At 43.3% G+C, this 27,410-nt stretch overlaps 1 protein-coding gene across 2 annotated transcripts in view; it reads left to right on the plus strand.

Moving 5' to 3' along the window:
• Positions 1–27,410, plus strand: part of ARHGAP10 (Rho GTPase activating protein 10) — a 283,692-nt gene that overhangs the window by 216,722 nt on the left and 39,560 nt on the right. For both annotated transcript variants that reach the window (XM_066386249.1, XM_066386238.1), the window contains one exon: positions 24,005–24,155. In XM_066386249.1, the coding sequence (XP_066242346.1) occupies positions 24,005–24,155 (151 nt within the window). The remainder of the gene's footprint in view (positions 1–24,004; positions 24,156–27,410) is intronic.

Raw genomic sequence — 27,410 nt, forward strand, 5'->3', positions numbered from 1 at the left:
AGGGCCAGTTTGAAGAAGACACCTCTGTCCAGGGCGGGTCTTCACAGTGCAACCTCATGATCTCATCTGAATTTTTCTCAATGTCCCCGAGATTAAAATCATTCTGAAGCACCGTTGCAGAATTTAGTGGTACCTGATCGCTGCCCACACACTTGGGTCTCATCTTACTACATCTTGAGAACGGTAACCACTAATGCGCAAACTACCAAGCGCTTTGACTTGTGAATGCTAGCCAGGAAATGGCTATGCTGAGGGTTGACAGCCTTTGCTCTGCACACAGCGGTCCTCACAGTGTCGTTTCTGCCAGACTTCCACTAACTCTCTGATTTCCGCTGTAGTTCCCACGGCAGAGTGAAATGACTACTCTGTGAACTAGAAATCTTCCTGTTAAGTGTAGTGCCTGTTTTTCTGGGTCTGCCAGGTCCTCAGGACCACTGTTGTGTTTGGAGATTTGCTGATAGACTAGCAGGACTCGGTGACTGGTTGAACAGGCGCCTAGATATATCCTGGAGACATAGTGAGGACACAGAGAAGACAGCATGGCGGTGGGGTAGGGTGGAGGTGTCATCCAGCTAATTTATGCTCCCCTGTTCCCGAGGGGTCACGCAGAGCAACTCCTCCCCCAGCCCCGATAAAGCAGCATTTTGTATGTGATGTTTCTGGTCAAGGAAGCCCATTAGAGACCGAGGGCCTATTGGAGGTAGTCCTATAGGCACCCTTCACTGGATGTGTGCCCAAGGGCCAGATTCCCAGGCGGAGAGCAGGTGTTCTGCATAAATGCCTGCACGGGTGCATTTCTGTACAGTTTAGGCAACAGGTGAGCATCCTTACTGTTAAGGGCATGCTTTATACTGTATACATTTAGAGAACTGGTTACCAAACAAGTCCCTGCATGCCAACCAGGGGTCGACTGCAAGGAGACCTTTTTAAGGAGGGCCCTCTAGGCCTGCTGTGTTTTTTCTCACGGGGCATCTTTTAACTACCATGGTGAGGAGCTGGAGGGTCTGGCATGAGCGTGACATTCTCTGTCACTGGGATTCATTCTCTTTTGCTTCGGACGTCGTCAGCCTTATCACAAAGGGCAGGGTAGGTTTTCCTGGGGAGCATGGGTGCGCAGACGGGTCTGGGTAAGTAAGTTACAGGACCTGTCGCCTTATGCTGGATGGATTTGGCACAGGATGGAAAGTCTCTCAAAAGCCCTCCTTGTGTTTAATGTTCCAGTTGGTCCATTTCTCCTGGGGAGTGACCCCTACATGCAGGAATAATGTCTCTTTTCGCCCTTAGGTTTTATTGAGTGCTGCCCTCAGGTCCATGGCTTCTCGGGGACCAGGAGCTGCCACGTGGCCCTGCCCTCACTCCTCTGTGTCTGCCTAAAACGGCCCCCACCCACCCCGTGCCCCCAGCCTGGGCTGCGCAGTATCTGGGTGGCATTGACGCCCCGCAACTCTGCTCCTTCCTTCATTTACCTTCCTGGATTTTTCTCTACAAGGCCTTTTTATGAAAAGTTTTAGAACTATCTATAGCCTTCCATCAGTATTTCTTAGGTGAGCTCACCACCCGGTACGAACACTGTCCTCCATTTCTCAATCTCAAGGTCATGGTTTCTTCGCATGTAGATATTTACAGTTGTTGATTCTCTTTTATTTTAGTATCTTCAGTGGTCATACTGAAAGTAACCTACTGTGGCCCTGGCCGGTTGGCTCAGTGGTAGAGCATCAGCCTGGCATGCAAGAGTCCCAGGTTCAATTCCCGGCCAGGGCACACAGGAGAAGCGCCCATCTGCTTCTCCACCCCTCCCCCTCTCCTTCCTCTCTGTTTCTCTCTTACCCTCCCACAGCCAAGGTTCCATTGGAGCAAAGTTGGCCCGGGCGCTGAGGATGGCTCTGTGGCCTCTGCCTCAGGCACTAGAATGGCTCTGGTTGCAACAGAGCAACGCCCCAGATGGGCAGAGCATCACCCCCTGGTGGGCATGCCGGGTGGATCCCAGTTGGGTGCATGCAGGAGTCTGTCTGACTGCCTCCTTGTTTCCAACTTCAGAAAAATGCAAAAAAATAAAATAAAATAAAAGTACCCTACTGTGCAGCGATTTAGGAAGTATGTGGCTTTCACTTTTGCTCATGTCACAGGCCTTCTCTTGACCAGGTAGCCATGAATTCTGTCTGTCTTTAGGCAGTACTGTGTGTGCTTGTCACCACAGAGGTACAGTAAGTCCCCGCTTAGTGTCACCAGTGTCAGGAGGGTCTGTGACTGCGAGCAGTATGACGGGTGACGAAACCAGTTTTACCGTGGGCTAATCGATATAAACAAGAGTTAAGTCCCCACAGCATCTTATCAATGTCATGATGAAATGATGTTGAAGGACTCCTTATTGGAGACCAGCTGCCTGGGATCTAGAATTTCAGGGCAGAGCGGAACCTGATCGCCCAGAGCCTCCCAAAGCACTGTGCTGCGCCTGCTCTGCTTCAGGACGGTCTGGGAATGTAGGGGAGCTCAGGCTGGTCACGGGGTGCGACTGATGTGGTGTGGCTGCATGAATGCTGTGCACCTAGGCGTTCGTTACATTATTTTTATTTCTATACATGTATGTACAGGGTGGGGCAAAAGTAGGTTTACAGTTGTGAGTATGTGAAACAGAGTTTATTCTTGTGTTGTTATTTATTCTTGTATTATTTTCCATATTAAACTGTAAACCTGCTTTTCCCCAACCCTTTGTGTGTGTGTGTGTGTGTGTGGCTATATGTATGTATCCATATATATCTGAAATTATTCCTTATCAAAGTTAAGTGATCTGATATTTGGTGTCTGTCCCCTTTTTTTATGTAATTCTTATTAATTCAGTCAGTAAATATCTATTAAGCTGTTCCTGCATACACTGTACTAAAATTCAAAAAAATTCAGGAAAAAAGAAAGGACATTTTGCTATTGAGAAGTTCAGTGTTTAGTGAAAAAGACAACTAACTCGGCCACAGCGGAAATCTTGTAACATGGGCTGAAGATGGTGTTTTAGGATTTTGATCTATGAGAAACCACTAGCTTTCTTTGTCCAAAGCCAGGTTCAGACCAGCTCTACACTGTAAAGGCTTAAATGTACTAGACATCCCTTTGTCAATCAACTTGGTTGTTTCTTCAGAAGATACTCGTCTGTTCCGTTCACAGCAGTGAGCGAGACCTGCAGGGTGTATAAAGGATGTCGTTATAAAGTGGAAGATTCCTTGTACTCAGCGTTCCTGTCTACGGAGGGAGGAGGTCAGGCACTTAGGGAGGGCTTCCTGAACCCCTAGTCTTGCAGACTCTGACCAGCACTAGTCATACAAACCATGAAATCTGCCAGCCGATACCAAAAGGGTGGGTAGTACAGTTTCTGGATAAATGCAGGACACTGCATCTTGGCGGGTCAAAATGAATTTACCCCAAGGTCACATAGCCTTCTTTCTTCATTTACAGCCTGACTTGTTCCAAAAAGGATTTCAGGCAGCTAAGCCACACAGTTAGAAAGTTTCTTTTGGTCTTTCTACGGTCCCAAGAAGAACAAGACCTTTTTTATTTCTTTTTCTTTTTTTTTTTTAAATTTAAATGATGCATAGTGTTTCAGTCAATATTACTACATGAATAGTTCCAAGTTTCAGTTGCACAGAAGTGCTTATGTGTGTCTGCTGGGATGTGTGGGAGTGAGAAAGGAAATCTCTATTTGATTTCATCAAGTCATGAGCTTTATATAGTCACCGGAGCCCCGCATGCCAGAGCCTGGTTGTGCGCACAACGAATTTCTTACTAATCACCGCACAGCTGGTGTGTTCTTTGTCATCTTTATTGCTTATTCTTAATTACCAAAAGTGCACATGGGCTGCAGGCTGTCGGGTGTGCCAAACCAAATCTCTAATGTGGCCAGATTAATAGATATGGAGGAAGATTTATAACCCTCTGTAAATGGTCGTAATTCTAGATAGGGTTCTAAAGCAACAGTGCACATCAGGCACTCACACAAAATCTGGGTCCTAATCTCTAGTGTCTTATTCTTAAAATCTACCTCCTGTTCTCTTTAATTTGTTGCTGAATCAACTTTGCTTTTTTTTTTTAATATTGAAGGTGGAGTTTATTTATATGTAGATTCTGCCCCCCCCCCCCCCTTTGTAATTGTTTTTCTTTTCCTCCCTCTGCAGTAAGTAAAAGTGCAGACCTTCTTTCTCCAGGGAAGGCTTCAAACACTTGACTTCTCTAGAAATTATTTCTGTTTGGGTGCAAATAGGGGAAATGACCCACTACGATCAGTCATCACTTTCAGAATTTGATGAGGGAATTAGGTCATTAATGTGCTAATAAGCGCAGAGGAAGCTAGCTGTACTTCCTGATGGATTGTCGTGGAAATGTTCTTGGAATGATGACTGTTCCTTGCATTTCATCATTTTATCCCCGCGATGCCTATAGGACTGTTTCTCACGATGCCCAGGGCCAGGTACACATCTGCAGCTGGAACTTTCTGAGAAGTCTGCTGTGGCTTTATCCAGGTTCCGTGGGACTTAAACTGTTCTACCTGACTTTATTATTCAGGCGAACCCAAACTGTTGTACATCGTTTCTGATTCTTTGTCGTTTCCCATTCGTGGCCACTTTCCTGTTCCATTGCTCTAGATCAGTGGTTCTCAAACCAGTTTCTGTTTTTACCCCTTGGAGAATTTGGGGCAGGTGCATGTGTAGTCTTCATGAACTCCCCCCGTGGAGGGAGGTGGAGGGGATGGTGTGGGCCACCTCCGGTGAAGTGGGGACTCTTCCACGAAGGTAGGAGCTCCTCCTGGCCACCCTGCGCTCCTGTCAGAGGAGGGGTGACGGCACAGGAGTGGCCCCCTCTCCCAGACAGCCCAGGGCCAGCGATCTCCAGCAAGGACTGTGTCAGAAAGAAAGCCTCAAAACCAACACTAAGTTAAGAGCTTCTGTAAGAGAGGAAGGTGGGACAATGAACCCGTAGAGGGGGTGTGTCATTTTCTGCCCTGGTAACTTCCAACTTGAGCATCTCGAAGTTATGCGTTCTTGTTTGTTTGTTTTTCTTCTTCTTGGTTTTTTTCTGCCTGTAGAATGATAGGAAGTGGTTGCTAAGTTGGCCCCTTTGGACAGAAGCTCCTGGCAGGGGCTGAAGGGCCAGGCCTCCGCTGGCGTCGTGTACAGCGCAGGCAGAGGGTGTGGACACAGATGTGGCATTTTGGTGAAAGCACAGAGAGGAGCTCCTGTCAGAGACCGGGCTGCAGACAGCCCAGGCTGCGTCCTTGGTCTCCCCAAACCTTTTGGTGATGGATTGAATTGCAATCCCTCAAAAATGTGTGTATTGAAGCCCTAGTTCTCAGTACGATTCTATTTGGAGATGGGATCTTTAAGATGGTGATTAAGGTTATATGGACTCATAAAGATGGAGTCCTAATTCAATTTGACTGCTGTCCGTATAAGAAAAGAAAAATGGTATCAGAGATACGCATGCTCAGGTGAAAGGCCATGTGAGGACACAGCGACAGGTGTGCCATCTACAAGCCAAGGGGAATGGCCTCCGAAGAAACCAGCCCTGCAGCTCTGGAGCTCAGGCATCCAGCCTCCAGGACTGGGAGAAGATAGATTTCTGTTGTTTAAGCCACCCAGTCTGTGGTATTCCATCATCACCGGTATTCCATCATCACCGCCCTGGCAGGCGGTTGCCCATCTTCTCAGGATAGAGAACTGGGGGCAGGAGTCCCTGTAGTGCACAGAACTGGGGGCAGGAGTCCCTGTAGTGCACAGAACTGGGGGCAGGAGTCCCTGTAGTGCACAGAACTGAGGGCAGGAGTCCCTGTAGTGCACAGAACTGGGGGCAGGAGTCCCTGTAGTGCACAGAACTAGGGGCAGGAGTCCCTGTAGTGCACAGAACTGGGGGCAGGAGTCCCTGTAGTGCACAGAACTGGGGGCAGGAGTCCCTGTAGTGCACAGAAGGAAACAGACATCCAGAGCATGCAGAGAGAGTCCAGATGTCACCCCTAGTGGAGTGGCGTGAATCCAAAGTGTTGACAAAGCTGCCCATTTAAGGTGTCAGTATAATTGACACCAACCAACCCAAAATATCCAGCGTGTTGTCAATGGGAACGTCTTGCAGCGGGAGGGAAAGAAATGCAAGTGTGAACAAAGCATCTATTTTGGGAGAAAAAAACTGATCTAAGGAAGAGAATCAATGAACTTACTGAAATTTATCTCCATAGAAGAACTAAATATTCAGTAAAATGGGAGTTCAAAAATAAAGTGATTAAAAGAGGATTTTTTTAAAAGGTGCTTGTTGAGCCAAGACAACAGACTGACACCTGAAACAACATTTCCAAACAAATTAAAAATAGAAATGAATAGAAACAAAAGTTGAACAACAAATCAGCCTTACTGATGAAACAGCCACATTGATTGAACAGAAAAGACGGATGAAAGAAGTGAGAGAAACCAGTAGACATGGAGGGCAAAGATGACCTATCACAGGACACTGTTGTCATGGGAATACTACACCAAATACACAGAACAAATAATGTTAGTGCTGGAGCAGAGAACGTCATTCCTGAATTACAGCGAGGCTTCAGTCTGGTCAACATGGTCACTGAATTTCAGGAAATGTCAGTTCTGAATTTTAAGTCTTTCAGAATCGCTCATATAGAGACAGAATGTGGTTCGGTTAGTGGATTTTTGCGGGAAAGGGAAAATTCCACTGGAAGGAGACATCTGGTTGCCTCATGTTTTCTTACAGCAGCTCAGAAGATCAGTGTTTATAAGTCTTGAGTGTCTATTTTTGGCCACAAAGAAAAATTCCAAATTTCAAACTGCAGAAATAATACAGAACACTTTTTGTGATCTGCAGTACTCTAACTAGAAATTAACAACAGCGATATTAGAAGCCAAAAAAAGGAAAAGAAAAAAAAGTCCCTGGTTATCTGGACATTGTAAAGGTTTCATGATTTATGGGTCAAAATATTGATAGAAATAAATATTACAAATTATCATGATGAAAATACGCATATCAGACTGAAAGGATAGGGCAAAACTTACGTTCTCCAGGAAGTTTATTGCTTTAAATAACTGAATAGCTAAGCTGGAAAGAATGAAATAAGTTAAGCTGTTACCCATTTGCTCCCTGCAAGTTGGAAGAAAATATAATTAGGGGATATTTCAAAACGAATATGAAGTGATAAAATATCTCCTTTGTAAGATTATATAAAAGGTGACATTAATTAATTAGAAAAGAGAAAAAAGGCTGTTTTAAAATTTTTTTATAAAGGCCCTGACCAGTTGGCTCAGTGGTAGAGCGTTGGCCTGGCGTACAGGAGTCCCGGGTTCAATTCCCGGCCAGGGCACACAGGAGAGGCGCCCATCTGCTTCTCCACCCTCCTCCTCTCCTTCCTCTCTGTCTCTCTCTTCCCCTCCTGCAGCCAAGGCTCCATTAGAGCAAAGTTGGCCCGGGCACTGAGGATGGCTCTATGGCCTCTGCCTCAGGCACTAGAATGGCCCTGGTTGCAACAGAGCAATGCCCCAGATGGGCAGAGCATCGCCCCCTGGTGGGCGTGCCAGGTGGATCCCGGTTGGGCGCATGTGGGAGTCTGTCTGCCTCCCCGTTTCCAACTTCAGAAAAATACAAAAATTTAAAAAAATTAAAAAAAATTTTTTTTATAAATATTTCTTACATTTTTGGTGGGTTGAGGAGCATAAATAAAGTACACATTTCCTTGGGCAGGCGAGTCAAGGAAGAAGGGGGTGACGAGAAGGCTCCTGCATAAATAGAAACCAATATGCAAATAATAAGCCATGGATATACCGTGCACAGAATTGAGAAAATCTGAATGAGATGAGGGAACTAATGATAATGAAAGAATCAGAGAAAATTTTAAAAGGACGACCGTACATTTTCCAGAAAAGCACCAGGCTCAGATAATTTCACAGGAGAATTTTTTTTTTTTAATTTGGAAGAAACAGTTACATCTGTTGGTATTTAAACTGGGTCATAGCAAAGTAAAGAAAAACTTCAAAATTTTGTTATGACTCCAGTAGGGCACTGATGCCAAAGCCTGTCAGAAACAAAGTTGTAATTCAATTTTATTTAAGAATTTTATGCAGAGATCTAAAGTAATATATGAGCAAATAACAGCAGTATTTTAACAGTATAATATTTCAATCTAAGTTGAGTTCATCCCTGAAATATAAAGGTGACTCAATGGAAGGACATACATTAGTATGATATACCATATTTGTAAGTGGGAGGAAAAAATTTTGCCTAAAAGCTCTTGGCAAAATTTACAGAATTCCTAATACCATGCTTTAATAAAGCAGAAATTGTGGATACTTCCTTAAAATGATTAAAAAATATTTTAACCTTTATGTTAGTATCCTGTTTAGTGGTTGGAATGCTTAAAATGTTAAAATTGTGACTCAGCTCACTATTACTAATTATTGTCCTGGAATTACTAGTCAAGAAATGAGAGAGAGAAAAAGAATTATATGAAAACTGGAGATGAAATTTTGCATTATTTAGAAATGTGATTGTATACATAGATAACCCAAGAAATCAGCGTGAAGAACCAATAGTTACACTAGAAGGATTCTTTGGGATGAAGGGTTGAAAGTAATTACCAGAATCGATAGCTTGCTCATATACAGCCAGAATCAGATAATACGATGGGAGAATGGGCCCTGTTATCAGCGCCACCTGAAAGATAAATTACCTGAGTGTAAGCCTGTATCACCTGGGTGTACACCTAAATCAGAAGATGGAGAACACGTATGTGAAGGAAGCTGTAACATTCTACTGAAAGACGTGACAGGAAGTCACTTTGAGAGGAAATGAGTGATCTTACACATCGTTGGTGGAGGTGTGATCAGAGCAGCCTTTATGACACAGCTTGGCAGTGTCAGCAAAGCTTGAAATGCACTTATGTTTTAAGGCAATCTCTCTGCTATGAAATATTCTACAGAGAGTCCCTCAAAATTTTGCAAAAATGGAGAGCACAGTCACTGCCACATGTATCTCTCAATACAGAAATTGGGAACAGCCCTCAGTGGTGGGGAAGATGGTGAAATAAATTGTGATGACCATAGGAAGAAATGTTTGATAACCTATTAAAAAGAAAGAGGTAGAATGGTAAATACTGATACTGCATTGTGGTGGACATACCCTCTGGTGACCCAGTGATCCAGGTTCCGGAGTGTTACTGGGGCCTGTGACTTGATTCTAGAACCAGTGTAATCCGAGGTGATGAGATGTCTTTTGTGATTGTTTTGTTATATCAGACTCCATTGGAGCAGGTGGGAGAGACAGGCTCTCCTGCTGGCCAGCAAGAAGCCAACAGACATATTGTGAATGGAAATGGGGAGGGCCACGTGGCAGGGAACTGCGGGCTGCCTCCAGCCCACAGTCAGCAAAAACCTAGAACCCTCAGTCCTGTCACTGCAAGGACATGAATTTTGCCAACCGCCCCAATGAGCTTGGAAGGAGATTCATCCTCAGTTGAATCCTCTATAATGACACATGCTTAGAGTCTCGTGCGCTGAGGACTGGAGCAGAGAACCTGGTGTAGACGTGCCTGGGCTTCTGACACATGGAAACTGCGATAATTGAGAGCTTTCTTACGTAGAAGAATCAGAATACACGGTAAAAGTAAACATGCTGTTTTCAGCCTCTGAATTTGTGTTCGTTTGTTATACATCAGTACTTTGCACTTATTTATTTTCAGTGTCCACAGTGTTGCATATAGGCGTTCAGTTAATATTTGAATGGATAATTAAAAATTGAGGTTTGGAACTGTATCTTTACCATCATCTTTTGTGTGTTAACATACATACATAAAAATTATAATTATATATTATGTATATAATATATATAATATATAGTATACAATATATAATATATGTAATGTAATATGCATACTATAATATATGTAATATATAATATGTAAACATATATATTACATAATATGTAACAGTATATATTATATATGTAATATATTACACATGATATATATAAAATATATAATATATAATGTATACTATATGTAATATATTACATATAAAATATACAATATAATGTATAACATAAAAATATATAATATACATATAATGTATGATACATATTATATATATGCACAGGCAAATGCATAGGCAACTTTTAAAATTTTCTTGGAATCAAAGAAACTATCAGCCATGATTACTGTATTTCTCCATGTATAAGACACACCCTTTTTCAAAAAATTTGGGGTCTGAAACCTGGGTGAGTCTTAGACAAAGGTTGTAGATTTTTTTACTTGCGTTTCCCACTGTTTTCGCTTGTTGTCTGCGCTCATTATTTAATGATGAATAACACATGAGTTCAATAAGTTTATGTAATACATTTTTTTCAAATTTCAGGCCCCAAAACAAAGTTGTATCTTATACATGGGAGTGTCTTATACATGGAAATATGGTACCTTACTGGGGAGGGGACTCAGTAATTTCCAGTATTTTATGTGTCACTATCATCATCAACATTGTTCTCAGGATGAGAAGATTATGGTTCAAATGTAGTTTTCTTCTTTGACTTAAAAAAAAGAAGTCAACTAACCACATACTTAAACCAAATACCCTAGTTCCATATGTCAGAGTATAAAAATATTTGTCAGCTTGATTATCTATTGGATAAAACTGGAAACTACTAGAGAGATCAGTTCAAGGTTTCAGTTGGAAAAAACTTTTAGCATTGAGTTTGAGCTCCTTGTGTTCTTCCATGTCCTTCCTTTCTGATGCACAAGCCGTGGTGGGGCCATCTTGTGCCCAGGTGACAGAAGCTTGAAGCAGTGATAGGGAACTATTTGTATGAACTGTTTAGCACATTATATTCATTGTGAAGCGCTTATATCTCGAAGTTACCTTGGGAACGGTTATTTTGCCCCTATCCAAACTGTTGTCCGGTCCTACACATGATGCCAGATGAAGAAATGAAATAAATGTTTCTCTTGGTGGCGGATGAAAGGTGGCTGCTGATTCTTTCACACTCCTCCCATAGAGATGTGAGACTCTGTGTCTCCTCTCTTTAAATCTTAGTGGACCCTGAGATTGCTTCAGCACTAGCCAATGGCAGAAGCGACTATGGCTTGAAGAGACATAGCTTTCACTTCCTTCCTGGGGGAATGCTCCTTCTGGGGGACATTAGCTGCCTCGGAGGAAGTCCAGCCACCTTGAGAATGAGTGAGGAAGTTCACATTTGTCACTGAGAGAGGCTGTGTGAGATCCTGGTTGTTCTAGCCTTCCCATCCCAGGTGTCAGACCTGTGGAAAACCAGCTTGGTCATCCCAGTCTCCGGGCAGGCAAAACTGAGGGACCCAGCTGACAACCACGACCGAGCTCAGACCTGTGGCTCCAGTCCCAGCCACCTCCAGCCATCTGACAGACCCGCGCTGAGACTGCTCATTCCTGCTGTGCCATGCCCAAATCCCCGAGCCAGAAAACGACAAGCATAATGAAGTGGTGGTGGTTGGATACCACTAACTTCCACTAAGCTTTGCAGAGGTTAGGGTTAGGGTTAGGGTTAGGGTTAGGGTTACGCAGCAGTGTGCAGAAGAAACTCTCCGCTATTTCACTGAAAGTGAGTTTTAGTTTAGTGAATTCTGTTTCCCTGTTGACTTCCAGAGGAGTGTTCTTTTAGGGGCAAAAGGAAATGTTTGTAAAGGTTATGTGTTTAAAGAACAGCAATGTGTTATCTGCATTTTTTTTCCCACACAATAAAATGGGTAAAAATGCAAATACAGTGCAGGATAAGCAGGTGGCTGTCTTCTCTCGTTTCCCCACTTTGCAGCGACTTGAGAGCTGTAGCCACGTGTCTGAGGTTACGCTTTCCCCGTCCTTTCTCGTTCTCCCTAACACACACACTTAGACGTATCAGTGAGACTCCGTGGCCTTTATTGGAACAGGCTTAGTGCTGCTATAGTTAGTACCTGTATAGGTCTTTTGTTGTTGTTGTTGTTTTTTGTTTGTTTACATATTTTGCATAATAGGATATAGGAAAATAAGGTTAAAATAGTTGCTATGGCTCTTAATAAATCAAGGAGGCTAATTACCATGCTCTTTGACCACCCCCAAAAAATCTCCATGAAGAATGATAAGATTAGTATTTTGGGAGCCAAAAAAGGTCTGACTTTATTTTTAATGATTGTATTTATGAAATGGAGATGGTTTTCAATGCCTTTTCACGTATATGCTGATATCTGACACCTTCTTTTTTTTTTGGAAAGAGAAAACCAGGATAAAAGAAATGTTAGGGTGAGATGACTCCTTCAGCAGCTAAGACTGTCCCTGCAATATGTCAACCACATGTCACCAGTATGATCAGAATCCAGAGTATCGCCGGCCAGAAGCAAGGAGAGAAGAGGGCTCAGGTCTCAGCCTGGTAGAGTTACCAGGAGTTGGGGACTGGTCCCCTGTCCTGCAGAAGAGGGTGACATGTCAGCTTGGCAGATTTGCTGCTGTATTGGGAAGAGTGAATCACTGGCTAACTATATTGCTCACAAAAATTAGGAGATATTTTCAAATGAATATGAAGAGTTAAAATACCGCTAATTTTTGTGTGCAGTGTAGTTTGGTGAGGGAGGCCATCTCTTGGGGTTACATGTACAGCTTCTTCCTCCTAGATTCGTGAGTCAGCCCATTCAATCCCTTTGTGCAGCGTCTGCACGTCTTCTGGAATGCCCCTGCTTTTACCTTGTAAAACTTGGAGTTTGTTACCTGCCAAATCTTCTTACCCAAGAGTTGTGTAATGTAACCAGTTCAGAAGGTCGTCCCCCCCCCATATTCGGTTGACATATGTCACCTTATATTCTCAACTCATTAGCCTTGGTGTGAGCCTCTGGGGCCAGTACCCGGTGACTCCCTCTTGCACAGGACAGTGTGTTTAGAATCTGAGAATTGGTACTGTGACCTGTTGGATTTCTTTTCTGGTCCTTAGTTGTATGACTTTGTTTTGAATTTCCCACCTTTCAGATCATCCTCTGTGATATGATTTATAATATGAAATAGAAATTTGGTTCTTCATCGACAGTTCCCAGGTGACAGCTCCCAAAACTCTTGTAATTTCCTCAGCAATAAGAGCAATGGGAGCGTCTTTGTCATATTTGGTGTCTTGTCTTCGGTGAAAACACTTCAGAGCTGTAAAGGTGAAATGGATGTCTTGTTATTCACGTCAAGCTCCTTTCCACTACAACTGGGTTTATGTTAATGAGATAACTTTTGGAGAGCACCAACGGATGCAGGGTGGTTTCCAGGGAAACCAACCCTGAATAGAGGATTGGAAATTTCAACCCCATCCCCTATTTTGGGGAAGGAGAAAGAGGATGGAGGTTGAATGAATCATCAATAGCCAATGATTTGATGAATCATGTCTTTGTAATGAAGCCTCCATAAAACCCAAAAAGAATGGGGTTTGGAGAGCTTCCATGTTGGGGAACCAAAAAGCCTTTCAAGTGCTGTTGTGCCAGTCCCCAAACTCCACAAGGACAGAAGCTCACTGGTCTGTTGATTCATATTGTTTAGTATCCTTTGTAATAAACCAGTAATCTAGTGAGTAAATGGCTTTCCTGAGTCATGTGAGCTGCTCCAACAGGTTCATGGAACCCAAGGAGGGGGCTGTGGGTAGCTCTGATTTACAGCCAGGTGGTCAGAAGCTCATATGACAGCTCGGGTTTGTGACTAGCATCTTTACATGAGGGCAGTCCTGTCAGGACTGAGCCCTTAACCTATGGGATCTGAGGCTCTGTCCAAGTAGAGAGTGTCAGAATTGCGTTGAATTGTGGGATACCCAGTTGGTGTTGGAGAATCGCTTGTTGGTGTGGGGAATCCCCCATACTTGTTGGAATTAGAGACTAGAATTTTAACACTCCACTGGAGATACTTTTGTTTTTCCTCTTACGGCGGGCAGAACAGAACAGAACAGAAGGCCCTAGTGTGGTCCAGCCAGGGAGGAGTGCCATTGGGGCCAGCATCTTCCTCGTTGTAGGTGTACTCAGTATCTCATGACATGTGCTGGTGGCCCTACTGTCCACAGTGGCTTTCATGGCTGTTGGCAAAGCCCACATTTCTCATACTGTACTTCTGCAGCTGCTTTTTAAACGTATCAGTACTGCACCATTCATCATTGTTGGAAATATTTCTGTCAAAGCTGGTCCTAGGCGAAATGGGGTCAGTTGAAGGAAATCTGAACTTGGGCACTTCAATCGTAGCCGTCTACCTGCGAGTCAGCAAGTTCCAAGCTGACATGTAATCTAGGAATCTAAGTATTAACCTTTTAAGACTTGATCTTCTTCAAAGAGCTTTTTTTTAGTATGTTTACCATAATTTCTATAAGGAACATAAGTGTGTTATCACTTTTTTAACATATATAAATTGTAATTGGGAGAATAAAGGTTGTCAATAAAAAATGAAAACTGGGCCCTGGCCGGTTGGCTCAGTGGTAGAGCGTCGGCCTGGCGTGCGGGTGTCCCAGGTTCGATTCCCGGCCAGGGCACACAGGAGAAGCGCCCATCTGCTTCTCCACCCCTCCCCCTCTCCTTCCTCTCTGTCTCTCTCTTCCCCTCCCGCAGCGAGGCTCCATTGGAACAAAGATGGCCCGGGCGCTGGGGATGGCTCCTTGGCCTCTGCCCCAGGCGCTAGAGTGGCTCTGGTTGCAACAGAGCGACGCCCTGGAGGGGCAGAGTATCGCCCCCTAGTGGGCAGAGCGTCGCCCCCTGGTGGGCGTGCCGGGTGGATCCCGGTCGGGCGCATGCGAGAGTCTGTCTGACTATCTCTCCCCATTTTCAGCTTCAGAAAAATACAAAAAAAAGAAAACTGAACTATTTCCATAGACTTTAGAAGCAGTGTTGAATAGGAAGGCTGAAAACTGCGCCTCCTCCATATGCCTTCTCATCAAGTTCCACCACTGACCACCTTTAAAACATGGTTTTGCTTTAGGCATTTTATTTTTACAAGAGCTAAAATGAAGAGAAAAAAAAAAGATGTGTTACATTATCTCTTATGTACATAGGTCATGCCTAGAGCATACATACTTGGAAAAGGTTTCAGATGTTTCCGATGAATATAATTATATACACGCTGCCAGGAGATGTTTTTCTTGAATGTGATTAAAATTCACACAAATTTCCTTTTGGAGAATTAATAGGTTCATGCTTATTTTTTCTTTCTAGGGAAATGGTCATTCCAGCCTACCTTAATGACTTTTTCCAAAAAAGAAAAATGCCTTTTGCCTTGAAAATTTCAAAAGATGATGAGTCAATTCTAAATGTGTTTACTTATATTCAGTTTAAAGTTTCATAGTTAACATTGAGGCAGGTTCCTGCTTTTTGTCACAGCTCAAGCCAGCCCCTGGAGGGGGGGGAGGCCTCCCCTTGTGGGTCCCCAGGCTTTTGGGGACTGCAAATAGTAGGCTTTCTGTGTTTGTTACAATTCTCTGTGTAGACCAAGTGACTTCTAAGGGAGGACTGAGTCCTAGAAAGAATAAGTGTGAAAAAGGGAGGGGAAAAAGAACCTTGAGTGAAGTTGTACACCCAAATTTAAGGCTTTGGAGAGAGAGAGGAAACAAAGGAATGTCATGCGTGGAGGATGCTTTCTAGATGACACAGAGTATCTGTATTTTTTTAACGTTATTTTAGGCTTTTATTGCTGAAATGCAAGCTTTTGGTAGGCATGTGAGCGATGGACATGACTGAGAACATTCTAGCTCATCAGCTTGGCTCTCGGCTCAGTGGAGATTCTCGTAGACATTTGCGCTATGAAAGCCAAAGTCTTAGTTATGTCTGGGCACGTGCTTTCTTCTGGCTTTGGAGAGTGAGCGCTGCATTTTCCAAACATTTGCAAGTGCAAATTGATAAAACTGCACCAGGAAACAACATTGTATAATTTGGGTTTTTATGTTCACACCACGCATGTATGAGTGATGTGGACTTGGCGTAACCAGGGAGGCCCACCTTATGTAGATTGGGGAGACCTTTATTTAGTGAGCAGTAGAAAATTTCTAGTGCCATTGGGTTCCCAGTATATTAACTAAGTCACTTATTATTATTACTGTTTTTCCTATGTTGGTTTTTGTTGAACACTAGACACCAGTTACGCTCACAGTGCCGCTGAGAATGCTCATGGTTTGGGGCAGGTAGCTCTGGACTAGTTTTAATTTTATAAAGTCTGGTTGATGCAAGTTGTCATTTACTGAAATCTTGAAGCTGAAAACCAAAGTCAGTTACGTGTTCCTCCAGCCTCCAGCGTGTAGAGCGCTACAGAAATCAGAGTGGTATAACCCAGTGGTCTGCAACCTCCGGGCTGAGGATCGGTGCAGGTGTGCGAAAGAGTTAGCCACCCACTCGACGAATTTTGTAAATACCAAGTACACCTTTTGCCTTTTTTTTTTTTCAAAAATTTTTAAATTGTAAACCAAAACTGAAGTTTTTTTTAAAAAGCCTGTGGGCGGGAATGTCTCCTGTTCCTTCCATCCTGCCTGAGCCATGGTGGGGCACATCCTCTGGCAGGCCTCAGTGTCAGCCTCTCAGGTCCGTGTGGCCATGGCAGGCCTCAGTGTCAGCCTCCCAGGTCCGTGTGGCCATGGCAGGCTTCAGTGTCAGCCTCACAGGTCCGTGTGGCCATGGCAGGCCTCAGTGTCAGCCTCCCAGGTCCGTGTGGCCATGGCAGGCCTCAGTGTCAGCCTCCCAGGTCCGTGTGGCCATGGCAGGCCTCAGTGTCAGCCTCCCAGGTCTGTGTGGCCATGGCAGGCTTCAGTGTCAGCCTCCCAGGTCCGTGTGGCCAGGCGTGTGCCAGGTAATGCGTGTGAAAGCACCCTGAGGAATTAGAACTCCTGAGCAAAAGCTCCCCCGATGACAAAGTACATGCAGAAAGGCCAGTCTGTTAGGGAGGGGAAGGGTCAGAGCCAGCTAGAGGGAAAGAGCAGTTGGTATTGAGACCCTGGTCCGGGAGGAAAGCCACTAGGTAGTGGTGTTAACATGAGCAGATCTTTAATCAACTGTGAAGTAAAGGAGCTGGCCTGCGTGATAACCAGGATACGTTTCAGCTCTGAGATTCTGAGTCTTAATGAACCCAAGCAACCATGATGACTTCCTGTATTTCCAGCATCAAGCTTGAACCCAGCTGATATTTTACTGTCAGACCCGATTATCCATTCTGGTTAAATTTTCTATAAAAGACGCATATTTGGTCGTGGGAAAGACAGCTGGAAAGCGTCCGGGCTGTCTGTGTGCTGTTCGCATGGCGCTCCCTGCCGCAGCTACATCACTGATAAGACGCTGCCTTGGAGCCAGCTTAGAGCCATCAGCCCCAAGGTGGCATGCGGTTGGTCTGAACACTGAAGCTGAAAGTCATATTCAGCCATTTTGTAGTTGTGTATTTTAGGAAGAAGATTGGACATAGTATATTTGCCCTTTCTTTCTTTGTTAAAGGTTGACTAAGGAGAGAGGGCATTGATTTCCAGCTGTCTTCTGGTTATACCTCTGTCTGTTATGTGAGATAGGGCATCACCAAAGAGGATATAATATGAATGGGACTTACTAGGACTGGCAAATATTGGGGGCAGGGGCTTGTGGTGTCTGAGACATGCACACTGGAATCAGGAGGTCTGGGTTCAAATCTTTGTAGGTAAAACACTGGACATAATGTCAGGTATTACAAATACTCAGTAGTTGCAACTGCTGTTATTCCAGAGGTTGCGAATATACAAGCACAGTGGTAGTCTCATCCTGATAGAGACCAGGGGACTCTTCTGTAAAGCATCTTTTAAAAAGGAATTACCGGCCCTGGCCGGTTGGCTCAGCGGTAGAGCGTCGGCCTGGCATGCGGGGGACCCAGGTTCGATTCCCGGCCAGGGCACACAGGAGAAGTTCCCATTTGCTTCTCCACCCCCCCCCCTCCTCTCTGTCTCTCTCTTCCCCTCCTGCAGCCAAGGCTCCATTGGAGCAAAGATGGCCCGGGCGCTGGGGATGGCTCCTTGGCCTCTGCCCCAGGCGCTAGAGTGGCTCTGGTCTCGGCAGAGCGACGCCCTGAGGGGCAGAGCATCGCCCCCTGGTGGGCAGAGCATCGCCCCTGGTGGGCGTGCCGGGTGGATCTCGTTCGGGTGCATGCGGGAGTCTGACTGTCTCTCCCCGTTTCCAGCTTCAGAAAAATACAAAAAAGAAAAAAAAAAATTTAAAAAGGAATTACCTCATCCCCTTTTGTTTCATTTAACCATAGTATTTCTTATTTCTGCTGAACCGAATGTTGCAGGTTTGAGTTGAGTACAAGGCACAGTTTCCAGAGACCATCCTTCTTTCCTGTTAATCTGCCAACTCCTTCTGGCAGCGGTGGCCCAGTCACTTTCACAGGTGGCCCCTGGGAGCACAGAGCGTGGAAAGAGGGTGAGCCCATGGGCATTAGCATCCAGTGTGTTGAGTCTGAGTCAGCTGTGACTGAACACTAGTGTCAGACTTGTGTTTGTGCTAGCACTCTGATGAGACCTGAGTAAGCACCTACTTCCCTGACACGCCCACGTGTGGAGTTTTGTTGTCATTTGATTGTCTGGGTGGAGTTTTTCTTCTGTTGTTAATACCTAGGTATAGTGAAGGAACTTTCTACCCGGAAAAAAATAAGTTTGGAGATTTGATCTTTTGATTCTTAGTGTCGGGTGAGTTCATCCTACCCAGAACAAGGGTCAGGTCAGACACGATGCTAGAGAAGTTAGGGGAGTCACAAGATTTCCGAAAGAGACCTGAGTGACAGAGTCCTTTGCATCTATGCAGTGGTTGTGGAATTGGGAAGTCCAGTGCCTGTGAGGATGACACGCATCTTGGCTGTACAGAACAATATAAGCTAAATTGTAGCTTCAAAAATCTGATAGTCAACAAATAGGTCACCGTTTTAAAGTAAATAAATAGTTCACTGTTTCCTCCTTTTCTGAATTTGAAAAGGATATCCTTTTAAATTATTTCTGGGGTTTCAGAAAGAACCATAGTTTGGTAGGTTAATCGAAAAGGAGGATTTAGAATGGAGGCTACTGTGGACGAGGTAAGCACTGACCGGGCTCGGAAGACATAGCACAGTAATGGTGATTCTGGATGAATATTGTCAGTTTTAGTCTTTCTAAATAAATATAGAAAGTAGTATTGGTGATTTTCTTTTTCCCTAAGGATTGGATTCTGTTTGTTTCATAAACTGGCATCAGAGGCTTGGGAATCAGAGTTGAGAATGCTGCCATTTTATTTATCTATTTATCTATTTATTTATTGTGACAGAGACAGAGAGAGGGACAGATAGGGACAGACAAAAGGGAGAGGAGAGATGAGAATCATCAATTTTTCATTGAGGCTCTTTAGTTCATTGATTGCTTTCTCATATGTGCCTTGACCGGGGGCTGCACCAGAGCAAGTGACCCCTTGTTCAAGCCAGCGACCTTGGGGCTCAAGCCAGTGACCATGGGACCATGTTTATGATCCCACGCTGAAGCCAGTGAGCCCATGCTCAAGCTGGATGAGCCTGCGTTCAAGTTGGCAACTGTGGGGTTTGAACCTGGGTCCTCCGCTTCCCAGTCTGATACTCTATCCACTGCGCCATCTCCTGGTCAGGCGAGAACACTACCATTTTCAAACTGCATTTAATCTTTGAGTTTTTCTCATTTTAAAATGTGGAGAACAATACTTACTTCCAAGGGTTGAAACTATTAAAGTGCTTCAGAGAAAACCTAGTAATCTATTAAATTTTAAATATATTCAGTGAAGTAGGAAGTAATTTTAAAAATCTCAACATTGGAATGCAAAAATAAATACACAAAACAGTTGTACGATTCTGGGTGACTTGGGAATTTTGAATAGAAGCTCTTCTGTTGCTTTTCTTTGACCCATTGCTTGATGAATTTTTTCCTAAAAACACTTTAGAATAACAACCTTTTTAATAACTAAACACTGAATTTGAGGGATATTTAAAACCTCAACAAATTAGTGCCTTCTCAAAAATGGCAATTGCATTGAGTAATGAGTGTCTGCAGCCATTTTTGTTGTTATTTACTGGATGAGATCATATTACAAATACCAGTAGCTACCATTTATCTGGTTACTCTGTGCCGAGGGCTGTACTACACTTTATAAACATGATCTCATTTAATCCCTGAAATAATTTAAGATGTCAGTTTTATGGCCCAGATTATACAGATAATAAAACGAGATACACAGTGTTTTACTGTGTCTAACCTTCCATACCTGGGAAGTCTTACAAGCCAGGGTAGTGCCTTCTCAAGTCAGCCTTTTTGCTTAGCTACCAATAATCAGAAGATAGGTTAGCTCTTTGAAATGCTAACACAGTGTGGAGTTTCTTGAGGAGGTGGTTGCTCTTTAGAATCTTTGACACATTTTAAGTCTAATTAGGACTTGAGAAGGTCCAAGGAAATTGATTGCATATGTACAGTGCCCGTTTTTCTGAAATAATTTTTCTGGTGTTTTCATTTGGAGTTTGATTCATCCAAAACAAGTTTAGGATGCCATAGAATGACTGTCTAAATGGGTGTTTCTCATCCTTGACAAGGATCACCTGGGGAGTTTTAAAATGCAAACCAAAAAAACCAAAATTCAATAATTCCAAAGTCTGGTCCCCAGTCCCAGATACTATATTTTTTACCCCAGTTTTATTGAGATGTAATTGACATATAACATTGTATTAATTGTAGATGCACAGTGTTGTTATTTGATAGATGTTTATATTGAGAAATAATGACCACATTGGGTTTAGTTAAGTCACACCTCACGTAGTTATACAATTTTTTCTTGTGATTAGAACTTTTTTAAGATCTACTTTCTTAGTAACTTTCAACTAGACATTAGTATCATTAACTATAGTCACCGTGCTGTAAATTTTTTATCCTATAACTGGAAGAAATTTATAACTTTTGACCTCCCTCACCCATTTTCCCCTCCCCCAACCCAGTCTCTGGCAACCACCATTCTGTTCCCTGTTTTTATGAGGTTGTTTGGTTTTTGTTTTGTTTGGTTTTTATTGCCCATGTAAGTGAGGTCACAAAATATTTATCTTCATCCATGTGACTTATTTCACTTCACATAGTGCCCTCGAGGTGCATTCAGGTATCACCTTTGGCAGGAGACACAATCCTGGGTCCTGTTTTGCTTGGTAGTCTGACTCTGCATACTGGGGCCACACCCATCACACCCATGCCTCACTCCCAATCCCCCCCCCCCCCAGGCAAAGGAGAAGGATTTGGAGGAGGTGGAATTGTCAGCATTTTCATCCTTCAGGTCTGTGTGATCTTTCCGGAAGTTCTCCTTCAGGTCTGTGTGATCTTTCCGGAAGTTCTTGGCAGGTTATCAGCTCTGCAGTGCTAGTTCTGGGGATGGAATTTTTCCATTGTTGGTTTAAGCTTTGGGTGCCTTGGCCTGTGTTGTGTTGTGTTGTGTTGTGTTGGTTTGGTTGTCTAGTCCAGTAACATCAGAAAGGCATGTGTTGTATTTGTAAAGATCGCACATTAGTAAGTCAGAGAGCTATTCTGAATGCTGGGCGCATACAGGTGCTGGTTTGTTTCAGTGGAATTAAGTTCTCCCATCTCTTCTTCTCGCCTTCAGCCTGTTCTTCTCAATCTAACTTGTCTCCAGTTCCGGCCACTCCACAAACTTTTTAAATGTGAGCAGTGACAGACAGCAGCAGTAAATCCCGCTGTGGACAGTAGTCCAGGCAGCAGAGGAGGCATCTTTAAGACGGTTAAGTAGCATGCTGTTTGCCGGAGTACCCTATTGGAACATAGATTCTGTGGAAATATGGTGTTAGGTTCCCAGTTGGAGCACGAAATTAAATTTTCCCTAGCAAATATTTGTCCACAGTAGTTTAAATCATTTTTTTATTCTGTTTACACATGAGGGGGCAGTATGGTACTATAAAGCAGACATTCTGGTGAAATGCTTCTTTATGTTGGTATATAATAGATTTTAGGTGAGAGGACTTTCAGACTCTGTGATTATAACTTCGATATGGTTGTCTCTTATGAAATGTGATACACATATGTGATACCCTCACTCATATACACAGGTCATGTGGATGCTTTTATTCAAATGCACAAACACAATAATTTCCTGTGGCAGTGAGATTTTCACACCGTGCCTTTTATTTTATGTTTTGTTTAACGCAGCTGGCTTTCTTCCTGTATCTGGCTTCCTCCTGAGGAACATCAGCCCTTGGAGGTGCTGTGTCTGTTAGGCCTGTGGTCCCCAACCCCCGGGCTGCGGACCGCTACCGGTCCGCAGAGAAGGAATAAATAACTTAACATTAATTCCATTTTATTTATATTTAAGTCTGAGTGATGTTTTATTTTTAAAAAATGACCAGATTCCCTCTGTTACATCCATCTAAGACTCACTCTTGACGCTTGTCTCGGTCACATGATACATTTATCCATCCCAACCTAAAGGCCGGTCCGTGAAAATATTTTCTGACATTAAACCGGTCCGTGGCCCAAAAAAGGTTGGGGACCATTGTGTTAGGCTGTTGTCCTTAAATATTTGATATTATGACTACATTAAAGGCTGAAGGGCCTCCAGTGTTGCTGGGGACAGGAGACCTCTGAGCTCAGGTCTTGGCAGCCATCAAAGGTCTATTATAAACCACCTGTGATGTGCTTCCTTTTATCAAAACGACCGCTTTTCCCAAAAATTAAAAAAAAATTGAGCAGAAAAGAGGTGTATTTTAAAAAAAATTTTTAAATTTTATTTATTCATTTTAGAAAGGAGAGAGAGAGGGAGAGAGAGAGAGAGAAGAGAGAGAGAGAGAGAGAGAGAGAGAAGGGGGGAGGAGCTGGAAGCATCAACTCCCTATGTGCCTTGACCAGGCAAGCCCAGGGTTTCGAACCGGCGACCTCAGCATTCCAGGTTGACGCTTTATCCACTGCACCACCACAGGTCAGGCAAGAGGCGCATTTTTTATTTATTTATTTTTATTTTTATTTTTATTTTTTTTTTCTGAAGCTGGAAACAGGGAGAGACAGTCAGACAGACTCTCGCATGCGCCCGACCGGGATCCACCCGGCACGCCCACCAGGGGCGACGCTCTGCCCACCAGGGGGCGATGCTCTGCCCATCCTGGGCGTCGCCATATTGGGACCAGAGCCACTCTAGCGCCTGGGGCAGAGGCCAAGGAGCCATCCCCAGCGTCCGGGCCATCTTTGCTCCAATGGAGCCTTGGCTGCGGGAGGGGAAGAGAGAGACAGAGAGGAAAGCGCGGCGGAGGGGTGGAGAAGCAAATGGGCGCTTCTCCCATGTGCCCTGGCCGGAAATCGAACCCGGGTCCTCCACACGCTAGGCCAACGCTCTACCGCTGAGCCAACCGGCCAGGGCTGAGGCGCATTTTTTAATGAGTATTGTTGCTGGTATATGAATGACACTGGATAATCAAGGTGCTGATTGATATTCTAGGTTTTATAAATGGAGGGGAAATGAAGAGATGTTGGAAGATATGCAAGTGAATTGATAAAATCTACAAAGCAATATATGAACAAATGTGTGTAAGAATCTGAAAGGTCATCTCATAAGTGCAAGCTATTTTTAAACATGCAAAAAATATTTGCTATCATATGTTTTTGTTTGTGCAGTTTGAAAAAACTTGAGACCAGCTTTTTTGTGTAAATATACAACCCTGTGTGAAATTTAATGGGATATTTGTTTTTAATAATTTATCTTGACTACTTCCTTTATGAGTGAAGAGCTGTGGGATTGTCTACACCTGGTAAAGATAATTATCGTTGTTTAGTTTGGGATTAATTTATTGTGAAATAAAATGATTTGATGTTGCTTTGACTTAATTTTAATGAGAAATTTTATTTAGAAATCTTCTGTCAAAAAAATAAAGACTTATACCCAAAATATGAAAGAATGGATTTTTGGCTCCATCCTGCCAAATGAAATGTTGTTTTGATGCTGATTTACTGTTGGAATGCACAGGTTTCTTTTCAGGGGAAATAATTAATGTCCTTTATGTTTTGGTGGCAGATTTTTAGGACCCTGCCTGATGCCACCTGCCCCGAGACAGTCTCCCTGTCAGCGTCACCCCCAAATGCTCCACCAAGACAATCGAAGCGACAGGGCCAGAGGACCAAGAGACCCGTGGCTGTGTATAATCTTTGTCTTGAGCTGGAAGACGGTAAGATGTTTCTTACGTTTTTCTGCTTGACAGCCTGTTGAGAATATGGCATATCCTATGTCCCCTGGGTAAGCCATGGTTTCCCATCCTTTGTGTTTTAGTTTCTCTTCCCCTTAAGGTTACAATGAAAAGTTTTTTCCATTGATTTTTGAGAAAGAGACAGAGAGAGACAGAAAGGGAGGAGAGCAGGGAAGGGAGGAGGCAGGAGAGAGAAAGAAGCACCAACTCATTATTTCACTTAGTTGTTCCTTTTAGTTGTGCACTCGCTGATTGCTTCTCATAGGTGCTCTGACCGGGGGTTGAACCTGAGAGCTCTGGTGCCAGGTTGTTGCTTTATCCACTGAGCCACCGGTCAGGGCCAAGATTTTACTTTTTGAGATCAACAGGGAGGCAACACTTTCTTGGCAGGAAGAAAATATAAGTTTCAGTTTTGTGTTTGTCTTTGGTATCATGGTTCTTTTTATGTTTTTATTTTTTTATTTTTTATTTTTGTATTTTTCTGAAGCTGGAAACGGGGAGAGACAGTTAGACAGACTCCCGCATGCGCCCGACTGGGATCCACCCAGCACGCCCACCAGGGGCGACGCTCTGCCCCTCCGGGGCGTCGCTCTGCCACGACCAGAGCCACTCTAGCGCCTGGGGCAGAAGCCAAGGAGCCATCCCCAGCGCCTGGGCCATCCTTGCTCCAATGGAGCCTCGCTGCGGGAGGGGAAGAGAGAGACAGAGAGGAAGGAGAGGGGGAGGGGTGGAGAAGCAGATGGGTGCTTCTCCTGTGTGCCCTGGCCGGTAATCGAACTCGGGACTCCTGCACGCCAGGCCGACGCTCTACCACTGAGCCAACCGGCCAGGGCAGTTCTTTTTATGTTTTTAAAAGACAGCTTAAATTTTGTTTTGGGGAAAACTGTGTGACCTCCTGTAAGGTTACATAACCCTGAGACAAATGGAAGGGGAACTAAAATTAAAGCAGATGTTTCAGGAGAGTAGCAGATAGAGTCTGATGTTAAATGCGTTTAGATTGAAGATGCAGTTCACCATCACACTGGGGTTATGGCTTTCTTCTGTGGCAGGTGTCTGATCGTATGGCAGGGGTGGCACATTGACCAGTGTAGAGGGGCCGGGCTGAGGGAAGCGAGCTGTGGTGCGACTCTGGCAAATGGAAGTCCTTAGTTCCCACTCAGGCTACCACGTTCCAGCTAGTTCTTGTCATGCGATCATGTCTCGATATTGCCAGGTAGCGGAGTTTTCAAAGAGAGCCTGGAAACTGGATTTTGAGACACTAACCCTTACAAAACAAGATGGTGAGCCAGACAGAGGCCACCAACTGCTAATTTGTAGCAGTGTGGTTATTGTTGTGGACAATAAGATGATCATGTTGTCCCCAAACCTGCATATTCAGTACATGTGTCTACAACTGTGACTCTTCTGTTGTGGGACTTCAACCCTGCTGCAGGTGTTCCTGATTTAGAAATTGGTCTTCATTTTTTCATTTTTCTTCCTCTTCTCATCCTCTTTTTCTTTTTTCCTTTTGTATTTTCCACTTATTATTTTTTAAAGCTATAGAGGTTATATTGGTTTTGAAGTGTGAGATGGTTTTTAGACTGCCTTCATGATAAGCAGCTTCATAACCAAATGTCCAGGTAGTTACTATCCAAAGATCTCTGCAAACAGGTGACATTGTCTTCAACTCAGCTGACTTAGGGGTGTCTATGGGAAGACTCAGAATGCTTTCTGTAATAACACTGGGGGCGATAATGTTTTAATATTTTAAAGATTTTTAATTTAAAAATTTTTAAAGATTTAAAAAATTTTGGACAATTGTTTTCTTTTAAAAAATTGATTATATTTATTGAGGTGAAATTGGTTAGTAAAATTATATAGGTTTCAAGTGTCCAATTATATGATACATCATTTGCATATTGCATTTTGTTCCCACCACCCACAGTCAGATCATCTTCCATCATCATATATTTGACCCCCTTTAACCTTTACGCTTCAACCCTCCGTTCTCTTCCCCTCTGGTAACCACCGTATTGTTGTCTGCGAGTTTTTGCTTGTGTGTTAATTTGTTTGTTTGTTGCTTTCAGTTTTATATCCCACACGTGATGAAATCATATGGCTGTTGACTTTTGCTGTGTGACTTATTTTGCTTTAGCATGATATTCTTTAGATGTATTCATGTTGCAAAATGCAGTAGTATTTCATCATTTCTTCCGGCTGAGTAGTAGTCCACTGTATATATGTACTACATCTTCTTTATCCAGTCATCTCTTAAAGTTCACCAGTTGTTTCAATGTCTTGGCCACCATGAATAATGTTGCAATGAACATAGGGGTGCTTATATATTTTTGAATAATTGTTTTCAATTTTAGGGGTTTGGTACCCAGAAGAGGGTTTGCTGGGTCATACTGTAATTCTATTTTTACCTTTTGAGGAATGTTTATACTGTTTTCCATGGTCGCTGTACCAACTTAAATTCTTACTAACAGTGAATGAGGATTCTTTTCTCTCCACCTCTCCAACACTTGTTATTACTTGTCTTGTTGATGATAGCTATTCTAAAGGGTGTGAGGTGGTATTGCACTGTAGTTTTGATTTGCATTTTTCTAATAGCTAGTGAAATTGTTAAGCATCTTTTCATATATCCATTGGCCATTTGTATTGAATATTTCTTCTTGGGAGAAGTATCTGTTCAGGTCTTCTATTTTTTAATTGGATTGTTTATTTTGTTGTTGAGTTCTTTATATATTTTTGATATTAACCCCTTATCAGAGGTGTTGTTTGCAAATATCATCTCCCATTTATTTGGTTACCTTTTTATTTTGTTGCAAGTTTCTCTTTCTGTGCAGAAGCTTTTTTAGTTTGATATAGTCCCATTCATTAATTTTTGCTTTACTTCTTTTGCTTTTGAGGCCAAATTCAAAAAATCCTAAGACCAAGGTCCATAAATTTAGTACCTATGTTTTATTCTGTGTAGTTTATTGTTTCAGGTCTTATATTTAGGTCTTTTATCCATTTTGAGTCAATTTTTGTGTATGGTGACAAAGAACAGTCTAGTTTCATCTTCTGCATGTGGCTTTCCAATTTTTCCAGTACCATTTATTGAACAGGCTTTCTTTTCTCTATTGGATATTTTTGGCTCCTCTGTCGAAAATTGTTTGCCCACAAATGTCTCATAGTTACTGGGGGCTTGTTGAAGGCATATTTTCTGTGATACAAATATTTGTTTTACAATCAGATCCTTGTTTTCCAGAGGAG

The sequence above is a fragment of the Saccopteryx leptura genome, chromosome 1 (assembly GCF_036850995.1).
Source record: "Saccopteryx leptura isolate mSacLep1 chromosome 1, mSacLep1_pri_phased_curated, whole genome shotgun sequence".
Classification (NCBI taxonomy): Eukaryota; Metazoa; Chordata; class Mammalia; order Chiroptera; family Emballonuridae; genus Saccopteryx; species Saccopteryx leptura.